This window comes from Elgaria multicarinata, chromosome 11, assembly GCF_023053635.1.
Source record: "Elgaria multicarinata webbii isolate HBS135686 ecotype San Diego chromosome 11, rElgMul1.1.pri, whole genome shotgun sequence".
Taxonomy (NCBI): Eukaryota; Metazoa; Chordata; class Lepidosauria; order Squamata; family Anguidae; genus Elgaria; species Elgaria multicarinata.
Window position 1 is genome coordinate 15,894,613 of NC_086181.1, and position 23,669 is coordinate 15,918,281.

General features: G+C 43.9%; 1 protein-coding gene across 1 annotated transcript in view; it reads right to left on the reverse strand.

Moving 5' to 3' along the window:
- Positions 1-23,254, reverse strand: part of ETV4 (ETS variant transcription factor 4) — a 41,260-nt gene extending 18,006 nt beyond the window's left edge. Inside the window, exons 1-3 of the mRNA XM_063138776.1 lie at positions 23,129-23,254; positions 22,896-22,992; positions 20,510-20,557 (exon numbers count right to left, since the gene is read on the reverse strand). Of these exons, the coding sequence (XP_062994846.1) occupies positions 20,510-20,557; positions 22,896-22,992; positions 23,129-23,188 (205 nt within the window). The 5' untranslated portion in view covers positions 23,189-23,254. The remainder of the gene's footprint in view (positions 1-20,509; positions 20,558-22,895; positions 22,993-23,128) is intronic.
- Between the last annotated feature and the right edge of the window lie 415 nt (positions 23,255-23,669).

The window sequence follows — 23,669 nt, forward strand, 5'->3', positions numbered from 1 at the left end:
ACCACTATATCTCAAATAGATTAAAGAAAAGAAGTCGTCTTCAGGATCAACTTACAAACTCGGATACAAAAAAACCTTTTAATACCATCCAAGGTCATTTCAGATGTGGGGGACGTACTGTCTGTACTCTAACCTTACAAACAAAGGAATTCCAACATCCCTTGGATAACCAGATTTTTGGGTTACATCTTTTTTCTAATTGTTCTACAAAACATTCATGTTATTATTTGCCCGTGCAACTTAATTTACATTGGCAAAACGATACGCAGTATTCGGACAAGGATCGTCGAGCATCGCTCCAAACTGAAGCATAATATTTTGGAAGCATCATTGGTGCAGCCCTTCATTGACTATTCTCATAAATATGAGGATTTCAAATTCTGGGTGATCGACAGGATCTATACTCACCACCATAATTGGTGTAATTATAATAATCTACTTCTCAAAGAAAAGTCAGAATCGATTTTCCATTTAAATTCAACACAGCCTAATGGTCCCAATATCAACATAGACTATTCGGTTTATTTGGATTAACGACTGTTTGCAAATTAGTTATCAGCAGTTCACTGATAAAAAAAAAAGCCTTTCAATGAACTAACAGCCACCAGCTGCCATTGAGAATATTCTGTTTGAGGCGTTTGGCCGGGTTTCAAGGTTGGTTTTTCTATTCCTCTATTGATGAAAGTATTATTGTTTAAGGTTTACATCCATATATATATATATACACACACTTTTTATTATAGTGATCATACATGGAATGGAGGTTTAAACTCTCCTCAATTCTCCATGGCATTAGCCCTATAGATGGTGGTGAGCCACAATTTCTTACACCAAACTGAATACATCTTGCACTACCGATATTATGACTGGTTTTCCAATTTGTTTTTTTGGGGAATATTAAAACTTTCATCTATCATTATTTCTTTTCAGTGTCTCTGACGAAGTAATTCACGAAAACAGGATTTTTTTAAAAAACCGGTAGCCTGTTAAAAGGATTAAAACCACTGATGAGACTAATGGATTATAAACTCTGATGAAACTTCTTTGTGTCTTAACACTACTGATTTATACTGTTACCACATTGCATTGTTTTGTTTAAACACTGATGAGATTTTTTTCCTGTCTCCACACTGGATTATTATTACAATTGTATAACTTTGCATTTGTGTATAACTCTCTTGTTATCTGTTATGATTGCTTGTGTTATTATATCATTGTATTTTTTGTTCCTCTTATAAAACTTTTGTCTGTTATAACTGTTCACCCCTTCTTTGATTGTAATTTCTTATACTATAGTAGCTGTGTGCCTTGTGCACCTTTTGGTTGTATCTTGTTTATATCAACTACTGCCTTCTCTATTTATGCATTTGGGCAGTGTAGAACAGGGATTCCCAATCTTTCTTGGGCTGGTGGAAGCATTTGGAATTTTGAAAGTGTGTTGTGGGTACTCTCACAAAATGGCTGCCATGAGGGGGCATGTCTCCCATGGGCTGCAATGGGGAGTGAGTGAGTCACAAAACACCCATTTCCTAGGTGACAAACTGTTGAGTCTAAATGAAAAGTTGCACAAGAACCGAAATAGACGTCAGAGACCTAAGTTTCTAAACAAAAAAATACTCTATTATTATTATTATTATTTATTTATATAGCACCATCAATGTACATGGACTTCTCTAACACCCATTCCACAGAAGGCAAACCCACCATTTTTATTTAAGTAATCTCTCCATGTCAATGGCGGCTTTACTGTAGCTATCCTTTCAGCACATTCATTAGGCTTGTCAACCAATGAAGGAAATCTTGCAGTACAATTCTGTGCCACTGTATTCTTACTCCCAAGAAAGTATGGATAGGAGTGCTCTTAAGGAACATTTCCTTTGGAGTAACCTCCATTGAATACCTCTGAATACCTCAGAGTAAACATGCACAGGTTCGTACTGTGTTGTTAAGCAATCAGCGCATAGAATTAAAAACAATAGTCCTCAAGCAAAAAGTGTATTTTATTTATTTTTGGACAAATCACACCTGCGTGATGTAATAGCAGCTATCTTTTCCTTCCTGTGTGAAGGAGATGGGTGGATGGCTAAGACGGCGCAAAGATTTATGATCGTCACCAACCAGCAGAAATACAACTAAACCCCCAATTTCCCATTATTTATTTAAAGAATTTAAATGAATTAACTTTAACGCCCAAGAGCCTAAGGTCTTTGGGTGGTACATAAAATAAACCTTTAAAAAGAGACACCCCTCAAAATGGAAGATCATAAGAACTAAAAAGGATTTAACACAACAGAATAAAATCAAAGTGAAATAAAAACCAAACTAAAAACCGCATGAATCTTAAACGTGAGAACCTAAGAACTGCCCTGCCGGATCACAGCAAATGCAATTCCAGCATTCTGTTCACAGAGTGGCCAAGCGGGAAGAGTGTGAAGCGCACAAGCAAGACATGAATGCAACAGCACCCTCCTGCTCATGTTCCCCAGCAATCAGTACTCAGTCATACTACCCCTGATCTTGGAGGTACTATATTAGGGTGACCATATGAAAAAGAGGACCAGGCTCCTGTATCTTTAACAGTTGTATTGAAAAGGGAGTTTCAGCAGGTGTCATTTGTATATATGGAGAACCTGGTGAAATTCCCTCTTCATCACAACAGTTAAAGCTGCAGGTGCCCTGCCCTCTTTTAAATCTTGTCACTCTAGTATAGCTCCTGCAGCTTTAACTATTGTGATGAAGAGCGAATTTCCCCAGGTTCTCCATATATACAAACGACACCTGCTGAATTTCCCCTTTCTATGCAACTGTTAAAGATACAAGAGCCCTGACCTGGTCACCCTATAATACATAGCCATCGTGACTAGTAGCCATTGATAAGGCTAAACTCATGAATTTCTTTAATCGCCTTTTAAAATCATCCAAGTTGGCGGCCATCACTAACACGGTTTTTAAAACTTGAAAACAAAGAACCCTGGAAGAATAAAAAGGTCTTCACCTGGCGCATAAATGACAATATAGGCATCAGGTGAGCCTCTCTGGGAAGGGGATTCCACAACTGGGGTGCCACCAATGAGAAGGCCCTTTCCTTTGTAGCCATCCACCTCATCTTATTTAAACATTGAAGTCATATTCCTATGCATGTTTAGACAGAAAGTCCTACAACTCCCAGCATCCTTTCAGAACAGCTGGGGCATTCTGGGAATTGTAGGACTTTTTTCCCTGCCTAATCATGCACAGGATTGGCACCCTACGGTTTAGACTGGGGCATGCTGGGAGTTGTAGGGCTTTTGTCTGTCTAAACGTGCACAGGATTGCATCGTATGTCAGCATTTTCCCGTCTTATTCTCATTATATTTATTTTCTTCTTTTTTGCAAAACCCCAGTCTTATTAACAGCGACTACACATTTCTGGAACTCTGTTCCAGTGTATGTACATCATGCCCTGGCACTGCAAAGCTGTAAACAGCCCTTAGTAAACCACATCATTACTACAACTCTCTCTTAATAAGGTTGCTGTATATGTGATGTGGTTTTACTTGAAATTATTTGTTTGATCCTAATTGTTTGTACTGGGCTATATGTTACCTGTGATTATGTTATTGAGAGGTTTTTATTCCCCTAAAAGTGAGCCTACAGTTATTTATAAATAAATTTACAGAAATAAAACATTGAATCACCTCACCCAAAGATTCCCTTAAATCTGTCAATAATGTCAATTTGATCTACGCACCAAAAATAAATAAAGAAAAAGGGGACAGTATAACCAGATGTGTGTAATAGATTTAGGGGACTATCCTATGCATGTTTAGACTGAAAAAAGTCCTACAATTCCCAGCATTTTCCAGCCAGTTATAGGACTTTTTTCTGGAACCGAGCAAATGTTAGAGCACTGATATTTAGAAAGACTTAACATCTTCAGTTTTGGTAAGTCCTTGTATTAAAAATACTACTTAAACTATCAGCCTCCTGCTTGATTAATTCAGGTACCTTTCCAGTCAATCAAAATGGTTAAAATTCGTAAATTTAACCCAGCCTTTCCCAACTGGGCACCTTCCAGATGTTATGGATCTAAATTCCTACCATCCTCAGCCAGCATGGCCAAATCCATTTTAAAGGACAATATTATTTTTTGCATCAGCATTTTCAAACAAGTGTACTGATCCAAACGACCATGCTGGCTGGGGATGCTGGGAGTTGTATTCGACCATCTCTGCAGAGAAGGCAGATTTAACTTGGTTTAATAAGCCACCTGATTTAATAAGGAAGCAACATTTACCAATTCTTTTTTATAGAGCATCATCTACAGACAGGAGTAGCAAATAAGCCAAAGAGAAGAGCTTCCCCAAAGAATGTACAACCTAAATTTAGACACAATGGCAAAAAGAAACAGCTGTAATATAGCAACAAACCTCCCCACCCCGGGTAACTAGCCTGCCTGCAAAGAAAAGTATTCACCCCTCTTATGAAGAAAAAGCAGGCAAGTAAAGAAAAAAGTAGTCTAGAAGCACAATGGGCTGTCGAAGGAAAAACAGGGAGTTCTCTTTCTTCTCCGTTAACCACTCAGCTTCCATACTGGCTTCATTTCTTCTGAAGATGAGCAAGCTGCCAAAGGAAAAACAGATCACGCTGAGTCTCTTTCCCTAGCCTGCTTATTTGTCTGGAGGGAATTGCAGGCATTCACCTGCATGGAATTTCTGGTCGCCAATGGCGACCGAATGAATGGTTAAATACAAGGTTGGAATAAAGGGTTATGGGGTTGGGCCAAGGGCTCTAAAGGAAGGTAGATTTGAGGAAGAGAGAGAGAGAGAAAGAGAGAGAGAGGTGGTACTATATAAGGCAGGCTTTCCCAGTCTGGTGAGTCTTTCCGCCTTGTACCACCTCCACCCACTCCATCCTTTGACCACTCATACTTTTGTTGCTTTATTTTAATGCATATGCGAGGTTTCCAGCTTCTGTAGTATAAATAGAAACTTCCACCTTCTACAAGAGGCTGTTGCTTTTTTAATGCCTTCCACATGGCCTTGAATGAAAGGGACATGCTGGCCTTCCTTTGATCTGGCTTGGAAAACCAAGAGGAAAAAACTTGGAGAACGTCTCTTAAATGGGACCAAACAAACAGCAACTCTCTTTTCCTGGAATTGAAGGTGGCAGACAACCATGGGACAAAAGTAGACATGACACAAAAGATCCGTGACTAGATCTCCCAATGGCTTTTGCCAGCATTCCTCAACCTAGTGGATTCCTGATGTGGCCATACTGGCTGAGGTCGATGGGTGTTGTATTCAGATATATTTGGAGGACATCAGGTTGGGGAAGGCTGAATTAGGCAAATGCATGGAGGAAAAGTCCATCAATAGAGAGAGACTAGTCATGATGGCTCTGGTATATCACGGAATGCTCATGGATGGGGGAACACCAATAGGAGAGGGCGATTGCCTTCACACAGGGCCGGCCCAAGGCATTTTGCCGCCTGAAATGAAGAACAAGATGGCACCTCCTCCCATTCCATGTATGAAACCCAACTGGGCTGCCAGCTGAACCTGTCTTCAACACTGACGATGGTGCAGCATCGTCCACTGAATCTGAAGGAAGCAGGCTAACTTAGGGGGGCACAGAGCAGGCTGCATGGCACACAAGTAATTCCCCCAACACCTTGCTGCTGCCTCCCAAGTTCTGCCACCTGAAACTATTGCCTCACTCTGCTTAATGGTAGGGCCGGCCCTGCCTTCAATTCATACTTGCGTAGGCAACTGGCTGGCCTCTCTAAGGCACAGAACGCTGGACTCCATAGATAGGTCACTGTCCCCCAAGCTGGTGCCCTCCAGATGTGTCGCTCTACAACTCCCAGTATTCCTGACCATTGGCTAGGGTTGATGGGACTTCAAGTCCAAAACATCATGAGGGCACCAGCTTGGGAGAAGGCGAAGATAGGCCTTTTTGTTCTGTTCTGATGTGGTATACACGAGCCTCCACAACAACCCTGCAAGGTAGGTTAGACCAAGAGACGGAGCCTTGCCCAAAGTTACTCAAAAAGCTTTGCAGGTTGCGTGGGGGTCTGAGGGAGGGTCTCCCTGACCTGTGGTCAACACTACATTGGCCCCCTATATTAGTATGAAGTGGTGCAACCCACACAAGCATCTTGCTGTCTATTACAGCCCAATGCTCTCTAGTCCTTTTCCCACACAAAAATGTGTACATTGCTAAAAAGTTAGACCAGGAATTAGGAACCTCTGACCCCTGGCCCACGGGGGGGGGGGGTCATCCCCCATCCCACAAGTGCCTTTTGCCATTATCTCCAATCTCTGTGGCTACTTAAAGGCAATTCTCCTTAAATTATCCTGCAAAGAATAGAGCTGCAGCGAAGAACTGAGGTGTGTATGTCACAAGCAGGCTGAGCTGCTTCCTTGCAAGTAGACGTGCGGAGGCTTGGTGTTTGGGATGCTACAGGCAGTGGAATTTTAGGATGCTTTCAGGATGTTTTTTAACAGTGTATACTATGTTTTTAACAGCATTTTATGCTTGCTGTTGTTCCCCGCCTCGATCCAATCGGAGAGGTGGGTAAGAAATTTATGATGATGATGAGTGCTGCCAAGGGATTCCATCCTTCCTATGTCTGAGTAGACATGCAGAAGTCTGATGCTGCTTTGCTTCTGTGTAGGCTTAAAATGGTAATAATCACATTCTGGCCCCGCCCACTCCGCCTGTGGCCCCGCCTACAGATGGAACATGTCCGTCCGTCCATCCGTCCGTCCGTCCGTCCCCCCGCGCCAAGACCTTTCCCATTTTGCAATCTGTCCCGGGCTGAAAAGGGTTCCTCCACCCCTGAAGAAGAGACAGACCTTCCCGCAATGACTGAAGCCTCCTGCTGCCCCCACCTCCTGACTGGGATCCTGCAGTTCCTCTGTTATCTGAGCTTTCATCTTTATTTGCTTTCCCCCCCCCCCCCAATGCTGGATTTGGGTAACTGCGCCCGTTTTATCCACAACACACCCGTTCGCTCAAGCCTTTCCAGGGGAAGCTGATGATTTCATCACCACCACTCCCTGAGAGAGCGTGGAGTTATGCAAACTCAGCATGCTGGAAAGAAATGCCGATTTTCAAAGCAGGGGCTGCACTTTTAGGGGGGAAATCTGAAGTGCATGGAAGGCAAAAGGGTTAGAGAGGAGGAGACAACTGAAATAAAGCATATGTGGTGGCATTGTGATGAAATAAAAGTTTGGGGGGGACTTTATTTTTAAAGAAATGGAAAAGATAATGAGGCAAAAAGTTATTAAATTATCAGAATTAGTATTGTTAGGATTATTTCAGGAGGAGAATAAAAAAGTTGAATCTAAACAATGAATAGTATTTCTTTTAGTTGCTTGGTTGGTTAGTTGCCGGATTGGTTAGAGTCAGATATGGGAAAGATTTGGTTGGCGCTACGCTAACAAATTGGTACAGTAAGGTTTGGCATGTAGCCTTAATCGAGAAACTGAGAAATAAATTGAGATTAGTAAGAGGAACAAGATTCAAAGATACATTTAATAAAGATTGGTATTGTTTCATAGTCTACGCAACCTCGTCGGAATGGGAGAATAAAATTCCAAAAGAATTCAAATCCTTTTGGTTGACATAATGAAAGATACATCTATTGTGATGGGTTATCTTCTTTTTTATTTTTCTGACTTACAAAAAAAGAAGAAGAAATGTTTAAGACATGAAGAATAATAATATGTGTTGGTATATTTATATGTGCATATATTGTAATACAAACAAACAAGATTTCAGTCCCCAATGTGCTTTCAAGGAGCAATCCTAGGGCCTCGAGACAGCATCTGGGGCGGGGTGGAAGCATAGGATATTTCAGATTCCTGGATCCGAGGTAAGAGACGGCACTCTGGCCTTGGATCCAGGAATTCTAGCTCCCCGCAGCCTCCCCTTCGCAGCAGGCATAGAGAGAACTGCACCATCTGCCTCCTTTAGCGTTCTGGATGGTACTGTCTGAAATCCAGCATGGATTCATAGCCCCACCAGAATTGGAGCCAACGGCCACTAACGCCATCAAGCTGAAATGCAGAGTGGGAAACTCAACTGAAGCAACATCGCCTCCACGGCACTCCCCACAAGGCATGAGGCTCCCCATGCATTTCACACGCAGTTTACAAAATGCAGGGTATTGTAGAACTCCTGTGCGGAAAAAATACCCAAATCCTTCAGTAACTTTTATACAATGTTGTATTATTACTATCAGTTCTGGGGGAACGGAGGGGGGAGGGATCCAATGTAACAAAAGTAGCCGCTTGGGGATGTAAAGGGGGGAAATCCAAAATGCATATCAAGGCAATACCTGTATTAGAGCAAGGAAACTGTCACAACTTAGAGTGCAAGTTTCCAGGTTCTCCAGCACTGTTTCGTCGCATAGAAAACAGAGGAGATGGGGGAGCAGGTGGAAGGAAAAAACGCTGACTGATGTTGAAGCCCTGGAGCCTGAGAGTTACAGTCTTATGATGGAATGTGGGAGGAGGTTGCAGACATTCAAATGAGGTGCTAAGATGGTTTCAGGTTGCACCTACTGTAGGACTCTTGGGATGAGCAAATAAACAAGGGTTGAGCCTACATTTGTTGCAACTTTAAAAACCAGCTGTCGTCCGGATCTGTCTCCATCCTTAAGTGAAAATGCACAGGCTCTTTGGTGGATAGAAAGCATCCTGAATCGTAAGAATGAATTTTTACACCTCCCCCCACCCCAAAAAAGTGACCCTCTAAGGAGAACCTAGAAAAAATGTTCACCCGCTTGATGCAATATTTTTCTCAGTGGGACCTGCTTTTGGAAGGAGTCTGGGGCAGGAATAAATAATAGAGAAGATCAGGAACTGAACATCCACCTCGGTTTTGCAGGATCGATCTGAGAACAGAGACTGGGAGGCTCTTGGATCCCGCGTACACGACTGTCTAGAAAAGAAACCTGTTCGGGCTTTCAGTGCTGCTGTTTGCTTTTTCCCCCATGCATATTTCATCATAAGAACCTATCCAAATGTAGATCCCATAGAGAAAATGCTTGCCCAAACCAAAGTCTTGGTGGATCTCCTTAAAAATAACCAAGCCAGAGTTTTTCAGTGCATTCCTAACTAAGCATGTTTACACAGAAGTTAAATCTCATTGAATTCAATGCTTCTACCGAAAAATTTCCATTTCGTAACTTCATGAGTAATGATGGATGCCAATTGCGAATATAATATTATGTACGCTTGGCAGTTTCAAAGTTGTATACGAGTGGTTGCTGGTGTATCATAGACAATTTTGCAGGTTTCTAAAATTTATTAGTGTGAATAATTTTCAGTATTTCGGGTTTTTTCCTTTCTTAAATTTCAAAAGTGCAACAGAAGCATGTGCTATTGTCTTTAATTTTTTAACAAGTATTTTTACAAGTTGCAACAGTATAACATTTAAATCACGTTATGTGTGGTTAAAAAAATTCTTCATAGATTTCAGATCAAATGCTTGCTTATTGGGGCAAAAAAATAACATGGGGTATGTTTTTTAAAACTTTGTTGTTTACTAAATGCAAGTAAAAAGAAGATACTAAATTCGATCACTCCAAATGCAAAGTGAACATTTTCCATTGCAAATTTCCCCATGCAAATTAACCTAATTTGCATAAGTTTCCCCCCTCCCCCAATTCAACTAATTCCCAGAAAACCCACATCACTACTTCTAAGGAAGCACGCAGAGCAACACATAGCCCAAAATTGCAAAATCAAACTAGTTCCCCTTTAAAAAACAACAAACAACTCACCATCTTTGGACATCTTTAAGCTGAGCCTTGCGAGAGCCATGTTTTAATCTAGCCTGGACCGAACATCTGAATGAGGGCAGGGAACGAGAGCTCAACAGTTCCACTGGAAACAGTGGACGTCCTCCCCTAGCAGACATTTCACATTCTCCGGGTTGGTTGGTTGTCAGGCAACCAGCCAAGAATCTCACAATCTCCCTTTTGGTCCAGGCTGGATGGGATCAAAGCAAGCAGACTGACATCAATGGCACAGGTGTAGCATAACAAGCTGCCTTCCACCAGGTGAAACTATTCATCCATCCAGGAGTGGTGAATTTTGGTGGATCTGGGGGAGGAGGAATTCCCCCCAACCAGAATCCACCAGCGGCTGCTCCCCTCTCTGCTGAAATTGCCACCGCAGCAGGGGGTTTGCCAGCAAAATGTGATGGTGTGGCATCAAACATGGAGGCAGCAGTGATGGTGATGGAGCCCGCAAAAATGGCTGGGGAGGGGGGCACATGCCACTTGTAGGTAGCCCACCTCTGATCTAGCCCACTGTTTCCCACTGTGACCAGGAGCAGTTCTCCAGGGTCTCAGACAGGAAGAGGGCTTTCCTACCACTTGGTCTTTTTAACTGCCAACAACTGAATCTGGGACATTGTGCTTGCAAAAACACGCGCTCGGTCACGGAGCTATGGCCCTTCCCTTGCACTGCACCTGGTCACGAGTTTATTGACACACAACTCCTCCTGCCCCCTATCCCTCCAAACTATAAAATGACAAGTGCGGGGAAAGGTGGAGGGAGAATCCGTACTTCCCTCTGGCCTCCGCACCCATGGGAGTTTCAGTACAATCAACGAAGGGGGGCCCAATGCCCGAGAAGCCAACTCCCCATGACTTGTCTGCCAAGGGCTCAGAATGAAAGGGACCAGATACTTTCAAAGACGTGAATGAAAAGCCCGGAAGTTCAAGCAGAGCAGGTGTAAATCACTCCCTGTGGATGCAATTTGTATTTTTTTAAAAATCTGCATGTTAGATGCAAAAACTCATTTTGCTGCCTATTTTGGCTTCTGTGAGTCCCACCTCATCTGGCATCAAACTCCTTTTCCAAGCCAAAGAACAGTACTAATTTCTATTTTCACACAAGGAGCTCACCTAAGTATCTTTACTCACAGACTCACCCACAAACGCACAGGTACTCAAATATAGGAGACATCAATGGATTGCTGAGAGAGTCCAATTTTTTTATACACCTGTATGCAGGTAAGACTATTGGTGCTGATGGAAAGGGGGTCTTTTCTCAGCTCAGTTTCCACGCAGGGGGCAATTTTCAAGGGGATTGCTAATGGCGGGGGGGGAGAGGTAACTCTCCCCTTCCAACATGCTGCAATGCCCCCCTCCCCCAAAGTCTCCCTCTGTACGGGAACTAAAATGAGGGCAGGAGAGAACCTTTTCCATTGGTTTGGGATGATGCAGTCAGGGGTCAAATTAATGGAAGATTTTATTTGAGATGGTTTAGGAGGAGAAATTAATTGGCTGATTGCACCTCCTAGGAAATTTAAATAAATCCTAATATTTGCATATATAGATGAAAATTAGCATAGATTAAGGGCATGGACCCCACATCTTTTACATGCCTAGCAATGCCCCTGTCTGCCTGCTTGCACACACACACACGCAGACCAAGTTTTGTCCTCTCATGGGTGCGAAGCTACATCCAAATACAAGCAAACTATCACCCCCTGATCCATGAGCAAACATCAGTCCACGTCCTTCTCCAACAGAACCTCACGCATGCCAAGCCTGCACAGTAGGCATCATTTGTTCTTCTTCTGCAGATCTCTGGAATTAGGAACCCAGAGAACTTACAGGAGCCTTCCCCAAACCTATTGTCCTCCAGCTGTGTTGGACTACAACTCCCAGCATGCCCAGTTGCTGCGATGGCTGGAGAGGATGGGAATTCCAGCCTGACACAGCTGGAGGGCATCTGACAAGATGCCTCCTCTCCCTATTGAGATCTGGAGTAGCTTTCCCCAATTTAGTGTCATCCAGATGTCTTGGACTACAAAGCCCAGCATGCGCCAGTTAATTCAACACATCTGGAAGGCACCAGGCTGTGGAAATCTGATTTACAGGGTAGCAGCAGGCTTAGCAAAGTGGCTGCTTCCCATCTCACTACACCAGGCTTCAGTTTCTTTGTGCATATTGCGCTAATCCCATCCCAAGCTGCCTCTACTTTTAAAAATTTCAGAATAGATTTAAAAAAAAGTAACTAAAAATTAAATTGTTTTTAAACCCATGTACTCTCACACAACTTCAGTTAGATTAAGTCTCTCTTTTAAAAACAACAATCTGGTTTTAAATAATGTTTGAATGGATTATAGTCACACATGTTAACGCCTACTCTTGAAATACGTTAAAATTGAGTCCATGACCTCCTGCGGACCATGCTAAGTTAAAGCTTGTTTTTCAATGTCATCAAACAGATCAGGAGCAAAAGCAGGCGACATGTTAGTACTGAATAACTGACGTCCCACTGATCTCAATGGAAACGGACTACAGGCACAATCCTATGCGTGTTCAGAAAGAAAAAGGTCCTACAACTCTCAGCATCCCTGTCTGTCTGGGGAATGATGGGAGCGTACGGCTTCTTTCCCATCTAAACATGCATAGGATTGCACTCATAGTCGGATACAACACAACCGAGACCGTGAAGTATAAGCCTATGCATGTCTACTCAGAAGTAATCCCCACTAAATTCAATGGAACTTACTCCCAGTAAGCGTGTATAGCAGCTTTCCCCAAAGCGATGCCCTCTGCATGCTGACTGGGGCTGATGGGAGTTGTAGTCCAGAACATCTGGAGGAGGCTGTATCGGGGAAGGCTGGTGAATAGAACAGCAGCTTTCGTCTTCAGGCGAGTCCTCATTTTACTGAGCTAAGGAGCATACAGAAAGCCCAACCAAAACAATCGATCATTTCACAATTGATCTCTCAGACAGATCAAAATTGTACAGCGCTCAAGAAACAGGTGCAAGATGAGATTTTGAATTATGCTGCCAGATAGCATATATACAAGGTCCTGGTTTAATTAAATTGTTACAGCAATCTACTAGCACCGTCTTGTAAATGTCCCCACAAAAGTTACTAGCCTGCAAATTTGTTTAACTTGCATGCTAAGAAATGAGAAGCCCGTTTTTCCATGCTGGCTGTACAAGCTCCAGTACATCCATTAGAGATGTAAACGTGGTCTAGTGTTGGCCGAGGAGGGGCAGCTCACTCAGCCCCCCTTCCATGAGCCAACAGCATTCCTGTGCAGGACACATGGAGGAAGAGGCTCTCCTTCCTCCACAGCTAGCGAAGAAACCAAGCAGGCAGATGGAGGAAAGACGGTGCAATCCCCTGCCAGCCTGTTTGCTCACCTGTATGCAATTTTGAGTCGCTCATGGCGACAAGGCAGGTTGTAAAATGCAAGTCTGAACGAGTATGCGTACCGGTTCAGGAAACGAATTTGATTTAAAATCAGTTCTTTTCCTTGGCGATTTAAATCGATTCCTGAAGTTGCCTTGATTTAAAAATCAATCCAGCTTGCATTAAAAATGTGTTTCATAAACACCCCAAAGGCATAATTTAGCGCTTAGCAGAAAGAGAACATTGGGGATCTTCCATAGAGGATGCTTAAGGAATGCCAACAGTCCCAACACCTGATAGCGGAGAAAACTCCATTCCAAAGGCTGCTGTTTCTTCCGATACTCTCCTGCCCCACCACAATTTTAGCTCAATTCAGTTTTCTCCTTGGAATCCACCCACATCAGCCTTTCCTAGTCTGGTACTCTCCAACTTCAGCACCCCCCAGCCAGCACAAATAAAAACCCATTGGGGTAGGGTGGGCAAAGTAGTAGTTAAGATCGGAATTCCATGCCCCCCCTCATTTGGGAGTAAGCCCCATTGAACGCAATGGAATCTGTTTCTGAGTCAACATACACAGAATTGCAGTGCAAGTTTTAAATCAGATCCTGAAAGCTTTTCCGATTCAGGGGCAAACCTCATTACAGTGCAGCCACGGGCAACAAATCCCAGATAGCTCCTTTTGCTGATGCACAGTGGGGAGATTTGCTTCAGCAGAGAAATTTATTTAACTAATTAATTTAGTGCCATCCCTGTTCATGCAGGTGTAGGATAAGGTGGCCCTCCAGATGTTGCAGGACTCCCAACATCCCTGACCACTGGCCATACTAACTGAGGCTGATAGGAGAAGAGTTCTGGGGATCACAGGTTTCCCACCTCTGATCTGAACGACAGGTCTCTGCCCCGAGGGGCTTACAATCTAAAATTCAACACAGGGGAAACAACCCAGGAAGGATATGAAGGCAGGGCTTAACCGGGGAAGAAGATGCATTTATTTCATTTGAGCGCCCTGAGGCTTGGTTACAATAGTGCAGTCTTCCTCCATCTGGTGCCCACCAGATGTTGCCCAACTGTAACTCCAATTATTGACCATGTTGGGGGAAGGCTGCGGTAGGGGATGTGAACCAGAGCGATGAACCAAAAGCTTCATAGAAAAAGATGGATTTTTCAGTGGATGTGAATGGGAGGGCTAAGCTCTTTCCCTGCCAGCAGCACTTTCCCTGCTCCCAGATGTTTTTATCCCCACTGGTTCCAGGGCCAGGTTTGCAAGGTAAGAAGTTCCAGAACACTGGGATGGATAAAAGCAATTGTGGCATGTAGAGGAGAAGAAAGACCATCAGGGGAAGGGTTAAGCACTTCCTTTCCCTCCCCACCCACCTCCAGTGCAACATCCCCCTCCAAGCATTGTGCAAGGGAGAAAGAGTGGTCAAGGCTTTCATATGCAAAGGGTCACATGTAATTTGTCCCATAAATACATTTTTTCATTGATCAAGACGATTAAGGGAGTGGGTTTTCTTTTTTTGGAGCAGGGAGATTGAGAAGTTGGGTCTTTGGATTTGGAGAGTGATTCATAATAAAATGTATCTTGCTTAAAACAATAAATAAATAAATCCATCATGGGATATTGCATTGTCTGAATGCAGTGCATTTACTGCATGGTTGGGTTCACGTGTTGTCTGAATGCAGCATGTTTTCTGCAGGTTGGCTTGTTAATCATGCAGTGGGGGTTATTTTTCTCAAACAAGCCACCTTGAAAACCCATGGCTTGTTGTTGAGTTGTTCAGTGTGGTTAACAAGCAACACTGTGGAAAACATGCTATGTTCAGACAGCACAATAACCCACCCTGTGGAAAAAGCACTCCGTTCAGACAACACGATAATCCAGGGTTCAACAACGACCCACACTGGGTGGGCTAGCATGTTGTGTGAACCCAGCCAGTGAAACCAACCTAATTACAAGGCAGAGATGGGGCATGAGCTCCAAAACACAAAACTATTTGGATTCTTTTGAATCCAAATAAAGATAGTATGGAAAGACAGTACTTCATTTAACATAAGAAGAGCCCTGCTGGATCAGACCAAGGATCCATCTGGTCCAGCCTTCTGTTCCCATAGTGGCCAACCAGCTGCCTACAAAGAACCCACAAATAGGACATGGGTGGAACAGCACCCTCCACCCATGTTCCCCAGCAACTGGTGTATACAGCTTTCATGCTCTGGTGTATATAGGTTTACTGCTAGTATCTTGAGAAATACAATAAAAATCAAGAGGGGCAGGAAAAATGAGAAATCTCTATGAAGACGAAACCCTCTCACAGCAGCGAACTTAGAAGAAAAGCTTCGGAGAACACAAATGAATTGGATGCTTCTTCATCAAATGCATTACCTTATCACAAATCCTTAAGTAAAACAAAGCGTGCCTAGAAATATGACGAAATTTGGAGCTACGTTATTGGAATGTATGGTGAATACAAAAGGATTAGTTTCTATAATGCATTCTCATTTTAGTGATTTAAATCCGATATGTGTGCGTTTTTAATACATTTTTCTTCCTTTTTGTTGGTTTGTTTAATCTTGTTTTGGAAAATGAATAAAATCTTTAAAAGGGTGGGCGGGTTGTAACACCAAGAGAGGTGTCTGAGGACCATCAACCTCAAGGTATATCAATGGCTATCAGCACTATAACTAAATGGAACATCCCTAATCAAAGACAACGATATCAAATGCTGGAATCTTCTTGAGGCATGTGATGGGCCACTGTTGGAGAAGGTACTGGGATTGCCCCAATCCAACACGATGATTATATGTTGTCATGTATTCCTTTTATTGCTCTCTGCTATAGGAAGTAGTCCTCTGGTTTTCACACAGGGATAACCTTAAAGAGCTTCTAGCACACCCACAACATTCAAAGAAAGAATGCAAATCTGCCGTGTGATGCATTTGAGGATTAGAAGCAATTAAGATCTCAGATAAGGATCATCGTAAGTTCTACCGCCCACCCTGGGAGGTAAGCCTGGACTACACAATTCATCTTGGCAGCTTGCTTCGGCTTCGCGCAGCTCGGAAGGGAAACAAATCTCATTTGAAAAGGAGCGAAACGGCAGGCAGTGTTTGAGACACTGCATTCCCCAAACCAGCTCCCAGCATTCTCTCTGTTTGGCATTATCAAGGCATGATGGAACAGAGTGTGACAAAGAGACATAGCCCATTCACAAGTTCAGTATGTATCTCTCTCTCTCTCACACACACACACACAATATCAGTGATTACAGAGCTGGACTATGACTTTTTGGAGCTGTGGATTGGGGCCCTGGCTCACCACATCTACCCACCTCTTCTAGCACAACAACGCTAAGAAGGACTGGTCAAGAGTTCAGCTTCTCTCCACCAGCCAAGTCCAGGAGGGATAGTATGATTCTAAACCAGTCTTGTACTGAACAACTTGCCTGGTCGCCACAGGTGACCAAGAATTCCATGCAGGCGAGTGCATGGAATTTTACACCAGCCCGTGGAGGAGGGACACATCTCTCCGTCCCTCTCCTGCCACGCCACCTGCTTTTCATGCTAGCAATGAAGGAAAGCCCGTTCCTCCACAGCCAACGCAGAAATCAAGCAGACTGACAGAGGACATACAGATCGCTGCCTGATCTCTAGAAGTTTCATCTCCAACTGGTGGTGTGTTGGTGGGGGAAGGAAAGGAATTTGGGTAAATTCTATCTAGTGCGGGCAAATGTACCACCAAGACCACCTGCCATCATGGATTTCGCAAAAGGTCTGTTTCTGCTGATGACGTCTCATACAAAAATTATGGTTTTCTAGCGTGTCCTGAACTAAACCACCCTTCTTCACTTTAAATCAAGAGCATGATAAGCTCCTGCAGAGAGAAGGTCCTGAGCCATCTCCAGGCATCAATCTCCAGGTAAGACTGGAAAAACCTCTGCCTGAAAACCCTGGACAACATTGTGTTACAAGGACCAGTGGTCTGACTCAATGTAAGGCAGCTTTCCCGTTACTAAGGAGAAAAGAGCCCTATGGCATAGGGCGGCTGGTACGCATTGCCACAAAAAGAGAGCACGTATCCCCCCAATGATGCATATTTGCATATGCTAATTCATATGCAAATTTGGAATGACTAGAAATTAAGTATTACAGATGACAAACCAAGTAATCACAACACGCACACCCTAACATTCTTAAATTAATTGGCACACCATCCCAGGACACCCAAATCAGATCTCTTGTTCAATTAGTTTAGAGGATCCAGATCCTGCTCCAAAATCCATTCAGCTCTGATAAATTACTTCTGTTCAATTCAAACGTTCTCGTTCTCATCATGATCCCACCGCCCCGAATCAAAACAGTTTCATGATAAATGGGGCCCATGTGGCAAGTCCCTTCTGCCAGAGGTGGGGGGGATTTTTACGATGAGAAGAGGACACGTGGTGCCAATCTATCTTTCTCTGCCTTTTCAAAACCAGACACTTTCCCAGGTTGCTCTGGTAGTGTTAAAAAGGTAAATACCTGAGAGAGCGCCTTCTCTCCTACCAACCTGCCCAATCACTGAGGTCAAGCTCCTGGTGGTTCCACATAGACCCATCCTCCAATTGGAGTCCACCAGGGGAAGAGCCTTCAGTGTGGTGGCCCCCCTCCTATGGAATCCCCTGCCTCCGGAGATCAGGCAGGCACCAACTTTGTATTCCTTTTTTGATGCCTCCTGAAAATGTCATTATTCCAGGAAGCCTTTCCTTAATGACCAGCCACGGTTCACGTTTTACTGTACATTTTGCTTCTTTTAAAATCTATTTTTATTTTATCTGTACACCTCTCTGAAATTTTCAATGGGGAGTGGCATATAAATATTGTAAATAAATAAATTAATAAAAGAAAAAAGTATACACTACTTTGGCAACACTGAACAGCAGGAATGGAGGTACTCTAGGTGAGAACAGGTGTCTTACAAGGCCTCTGTTTGGACCTGTGAAAGGTTGGAGGGTCTAATTACTTGGGAGCATAAGAAAAGTCCTGTTGGATCAAGCCAAAGGCCCATTTAGTTCAGCATCCTGTTTCTCAGAACAGCCAATCGGATGCTCCAATGGGAAACCCAGAAGTAGGTCATGATTGCAAACCCAACCTCCTGCTCATGTTCCCCATCAATTAGCACCCTGCCTCTGATACTGGAGTTAAGATTAAGATATCGTTATCCTGACTATCAGCCACTGGGAGCCCTCTCCCCTCCATGAATCTGTCCAATCCCATTTTAAAGGCATCATCTCATCTTCTAGCAGCAACTTCCTTAGCACAGGCCTCACTGATTTCAACAGAGGCTCCTCTAAAGTTTGGGATCCTAGTTGCGCGACACCTCTCCTTGTTTGCTCAGTGATAACATGATGTGTTTCCTACCTCAACTCAGGGCTTTGCAGCCCTGACCCCTTTACTGTAGTGCAATTCTATGCCTGTTTACTCAAAAGTACCCCCTCTGCGTTCAGTGGAGCTTATGTAAGAGTGGAGAGGATCCCAGCCTTAATTACATGCAGCTTCATTCTCTCAATGGGTGTACTACATGCTGATTAGTTTCAGAACTGGTACCCAATTCTGGAGTAGATCCACCCACTATAAATCCTTCTCAGTTGCCAGATTTCAAACACTCTCACTTTGGTTTCTCGCTGCTGTGCTAGTATAAAGCGGGGTTCATTGGAAAAAATACCATGTTTAGAATCTAAATTCTAAACCAAAATGTAGAGCTTGCAATACCCAAAGCTAGCAGAGTGCACTCTCAAGAGTAAGGAAATTCATGCTCTGAATGTTTCCAAAATTCATTCAACCCCCTTTCTTTGTAAGATAGGTCATCTAACAGGGCCACAAGTGATTTTTACTGTGCCCTGTCTCTCTCTCCTGAGCTAGAAGCTCTCCACAGAATACAACGCAAGGACGCAAGACTTATATAGCCCCAAATCTTTGCTAGCACTATCAGCTAATCTTGGAGCACGGAATTTCAAGCCTAATCCAGCAATTGAAGTGCTGACAAAACAAACGTTCTTTAAACACACGCACACAGCCTCTAGTCCAATATAACTGATAACACAAGGGGTAGCCCCCATTCCATATACACAGCACCCGTTCTACAAATAGGACTGGTGTGTCCATTAGACCAAACTGAAACTGAAAAATAAAATTCTATAACCAGAATACATTCAGCAAATTAAACATAGTTGCATGTATTGACTCAAGTTTGCATCATCTATTCTGTTTCGAAGTACAACCTTTTGAAAATTGTTTCCAAGATAACTGAGTTATTAAAGGGAGACAGATAGATGAAGGTAAATGAGAGGTTTCCAAGTTTCCCTCTGAAACCATGAGATCCAACAGCTTGCTTTTTAAAAGAAACAAAAGAAAAAGGCACTTAATTCTAGGAGCAAATCCCTTTTTCCCTGCAGTTATTAAGCACCTGAACAGCCAGACCAACTGCTTGATTGGAGAGGAACGCCAAATTGCATTGTAGCGCCCAGCCGAGCCACCAAATTTCCAGTTAAGATAAAAAGCCTACTCTAACACCAACGGGTTTCTGAGTCATCTTGATGGAATTCCCCCTTCAGCTTACGGATGTGCTTTCTTTTTTTCCTCTTTTTTTAAAAAAATGCCAACGATGCCCCTATTACTTCATCTTTGCCCTGGTTCCAGAGCACTCCGCCAATTTCCAGCTAAATACAAGCAACAATCGAAGTTAAGCAAACAAGTCAGATAGCCTTTTTAACCTTTTCAAAATGCCAGGTCCCTAGATCCAGGTCTGCTAGAACAAAATACAAGACCCACTTCAAACCTGCAATTAACTACCATTTGCCTTAATTGGCCTCTCGGGGAACAAGTAGATTTCCCTTCCCAGGTTGACAATGGAGAGAGGGAAGGGGAGAAACCAACAAGAAAGAGAGAGAGACACCAAAACCTAATCAAGCCACCAGGAAAAGAAACTCAACATTCCCCCCCACTTTTTTCCATGTGCCTCTTTCAAAAGCTTAAAGAGGTGGTGGTGGATCTTCAGATTTGCAAAGGGGATCAACACCCTCTCAAATGGTTTAGGAGTCACTGGTCTACCCTGATGGGGGGGGAGGAATGGTTTTCGGGCCCATGCCAAACTGCTTTCATAAGCGAATACCGACACAATGATGCAATTCATATTCCTGAGTTTACCCAAGCCCAGAGAGTCAGCTACGTATGCAAAAGGTCTAGAAAGCAGCGGTGGCGGCTGAAAAAAAAGAAAAGAAAAAAAAAAAAAGCCAGAACTCAGACCCAAAGAAAGAAGAAGAGCAAGGGCAATTTGAGGAAGCGACGGGAGAAAACCAAAAGCTAGCCTTACCTTCCGTCAGCCACGTTTCCTGAAACAGGTTCAAGTCGTGGAAGAGATCTGCAAGGGAATTGGACAGAATAGGATGATCACGGGCTCACAGCGGCTGGAGAGCAGAGAGAGCCGAAGGTGGAAGGGGAGTGAGGAGAGGTTTAAGAGCAACAACAGAGTGCAGCCTGGGGTCAAACACCATCATAAGCTTCCACAGTCCCAGTGCTATAAGTTTGATCTCCCCTCTCTCTCCCACAACACACACACACCAGGGGTGGAGGAACTTTGTTCTCTCTAGATGTCATCAGACTCCAATTCCCATTATCCCTGACTACTAGCTGGTTGGGGCTGATGGGAGTAGGATCTGGAGGGTTGCGAGTTTGCTGGAAGGCAGTATCGTTTTGATTTCAAATCCTCCAGACCTGCCCCATCCCAAGATTCTACATGTTGGTCCTGCCCGCCAGACTCCCGTGTATAAGGACAAGAATCTTCGAACATCCAAAGGAAAAGTGCAATGTTCTAGGGGAGCAGACGGAAGGGATCATGTGCGTTCACCTCTCATGGAGCGGAAGAGGGATCAATGTAAACTACCCAAATGATGAAGGCAGGACATTCTCAAGAGCAAACCCAGGGGGAACCTGCCTAGGTACTCGTTCCCCATGTGGAAAGCCATCATGGTGTTGTGGTTAAAAAGTGCTGAACTGGGGCTAAAGGGATCTGGGTAGGCCAGTTACTCTCTCTGTCTTTCTCAGCCTGACCTACCTCGCAGGGTTGTTGTAAGGATAAGATGGGGGTGGGTTAGAATCTTTGGATGCATTAGCTACCCTGACATTTACTTGGGCTGAAGGGTGGGATAAAAACTGCTTAACTGAATACTGAGCTGTTGCTGCCAAGGGCATCCCATATTAAAGCAAGTAGCCAGCCCTCCAAGCGACCTTGGCCACTGGTTGGAGCAGCATGTCCACATGGATGGATGGATTCAGAAAGAGCACTCTGTACGGATGCACATCCAGCTGTATAAGTAGTTCCCGGGCTCAAAGACGAATGGGTCCATTCCACTCCACACATGGCTGGTCGTGGAATCAGAGCTACCATCCATTACTGTTTTACTCTGTACAGCACCATGTACATTGATGGTGCTATATAAATAAATAAATAATAATAATAATAATCCTTGAAATGTGGTATCATACAAAGGAAATCTAACAAAGGATAATAGGAGTTGTATAGGGGCTGTCATAGGGGTTACAGAGAGGTTGTGATCCATACACGTCATGGGGTGGAGCAGGGATGGGCAACCTCAGACCTGCAGGTCAAATCCACCCCTCCTAAGGTCCCAATCCGGGCCTTCGGAGTTGCCCAGATGGCCACGCTCCCTCTTCCTGGACATAAGGAAATACCTTTCCCCTAATCACCAATCACGTTTCCCCCCTATACTAAAAGGTTGAAATGCCTCTTTCCTAAGGCTTAGTTACAGACAGTAAGAGCTCCAAGTTATAACTTGCTGGTATTTTGGCTCCGCCCCATTTGCCATTGACCCCGCCCACCATTGGAATGCACCACCACCACCAGCATCTCCAAACGGAATTTGGGTGAAAGAGGTTCCCCATTCTTTGGGTAGAGATATGTATTTCTGGACAAGAACATTTTAGATTGAGATTCATTTTCTTGCTCTATAGCCCTGCCTAGAAAAAAAAGACATGACAGCAAAATACCACTTAACATGTTTGTTGAGTGAACACTGCAGCCACCTCGGCAGCGTTGCAAACAGTTACTGCAGCAGCACAAGGATAGCGAGGGGCAGAGTGAGAAGCACGAACTTCAATCAATCAGAGCTGCCTGAGAGGTGTCAAAAAGAAGAGAACTGATACGTTCTAGTATAGCCCTCCCCAGCCTGGTGCCTTCTGGATGTGTTGCACCACATAGCCATGCTGGTAGAGGATGATGGGAGTTGTAGTCCACCATATGTGGAGGGAGCAGGCAGGGAAAGGCTGGCCCAGTGGATGGAGCATTGGACACTGAATTCCGGAAAATGTAACCATTGGCAAGCCATGTGACCGTATGGGAAAAGATTGTCGTTCAGTTTGTAAAATGGGAACAATGGCTGCATTGAAATGTTATTATGCTCAAGTTTCGGGTCAAGGAATCATGATAGGATCCTATCATTCAGGCAGAAGAAGCTCTGTGAGGGATCACTTGCAGGGACTGCCAACGGAACTTCTTCTGCCTGAATGATAGGATCCTATCGTGATTCCTTGACCCGAAACTTGAGCATAATAACATTTCAATGCAGCCATTGTTCCCATTTTACAAACTGAACGACAATCCTTTTCCATGTGGATTCCCTCCAAGTGATCCCCATATGTCGCTCTGCCCATCTCTTTCAGACCCCGCCCTACACACCCACCTTCTGCATCTGGGACATGGGGCACACCTGGGTCCATGGATTTCCGCCGCGTAGCCATCACAACTCTGCCCTCCAGGGTTCCATTTCCTGTTGGTTTCTACAAGAAAAACATGAAAACCAATGTAAAACAAGGCTTATGTAATAAGAGATGGCCGGATTGGCTGGCAAAATTAAAGGCAAAGTTGACCAGCAGCAGAAACGTCAAGATGGGTTGTCCCTGCTTCATCACCCACCTGTGCAGGAGTGTAAGGCACTTGCTGGTCCAAATATCCTTTCATCCTCCCATCAGTCATGGGTGTGAATTCTCCACAGACATGGAGGGCAGGCAGCGGATCATGCAAGGAAAAAAACCGCTGGGGGAAAAAAGGGGGGGGGAGAATGGTAAATCATTCTAGGATGTTTTATTAGGGTGACCATATGGAAAAGAGGACAGGGCTCCCTCTATTCTTTAACAGTTGAACAGAAAAAGGAATTTCAGCAGGTGTCAATTTTATGCATGCAGCACCTGGTGAAATTGCCTCTTCATCACAGCAGTAAAAGCTGCAGGAGCTACCCTAGAATGACCAGATATAAAAGAGGGCAGGGCTCCTGCAGCTTTAAATGTTGTGATGAAGAAGGAATTTTACCAGATGCTGCATGAGTACAAATGACACCTGCTGAAACCCCCTTGTCTATACAACTGTTAAAGATACAGGAGTCCTGTCCTCCTTCTCAAATTGTCACCCTAGAAAGTTTCATGGCACTCATTGCAAGAGTACAGCACTAAATACAGAA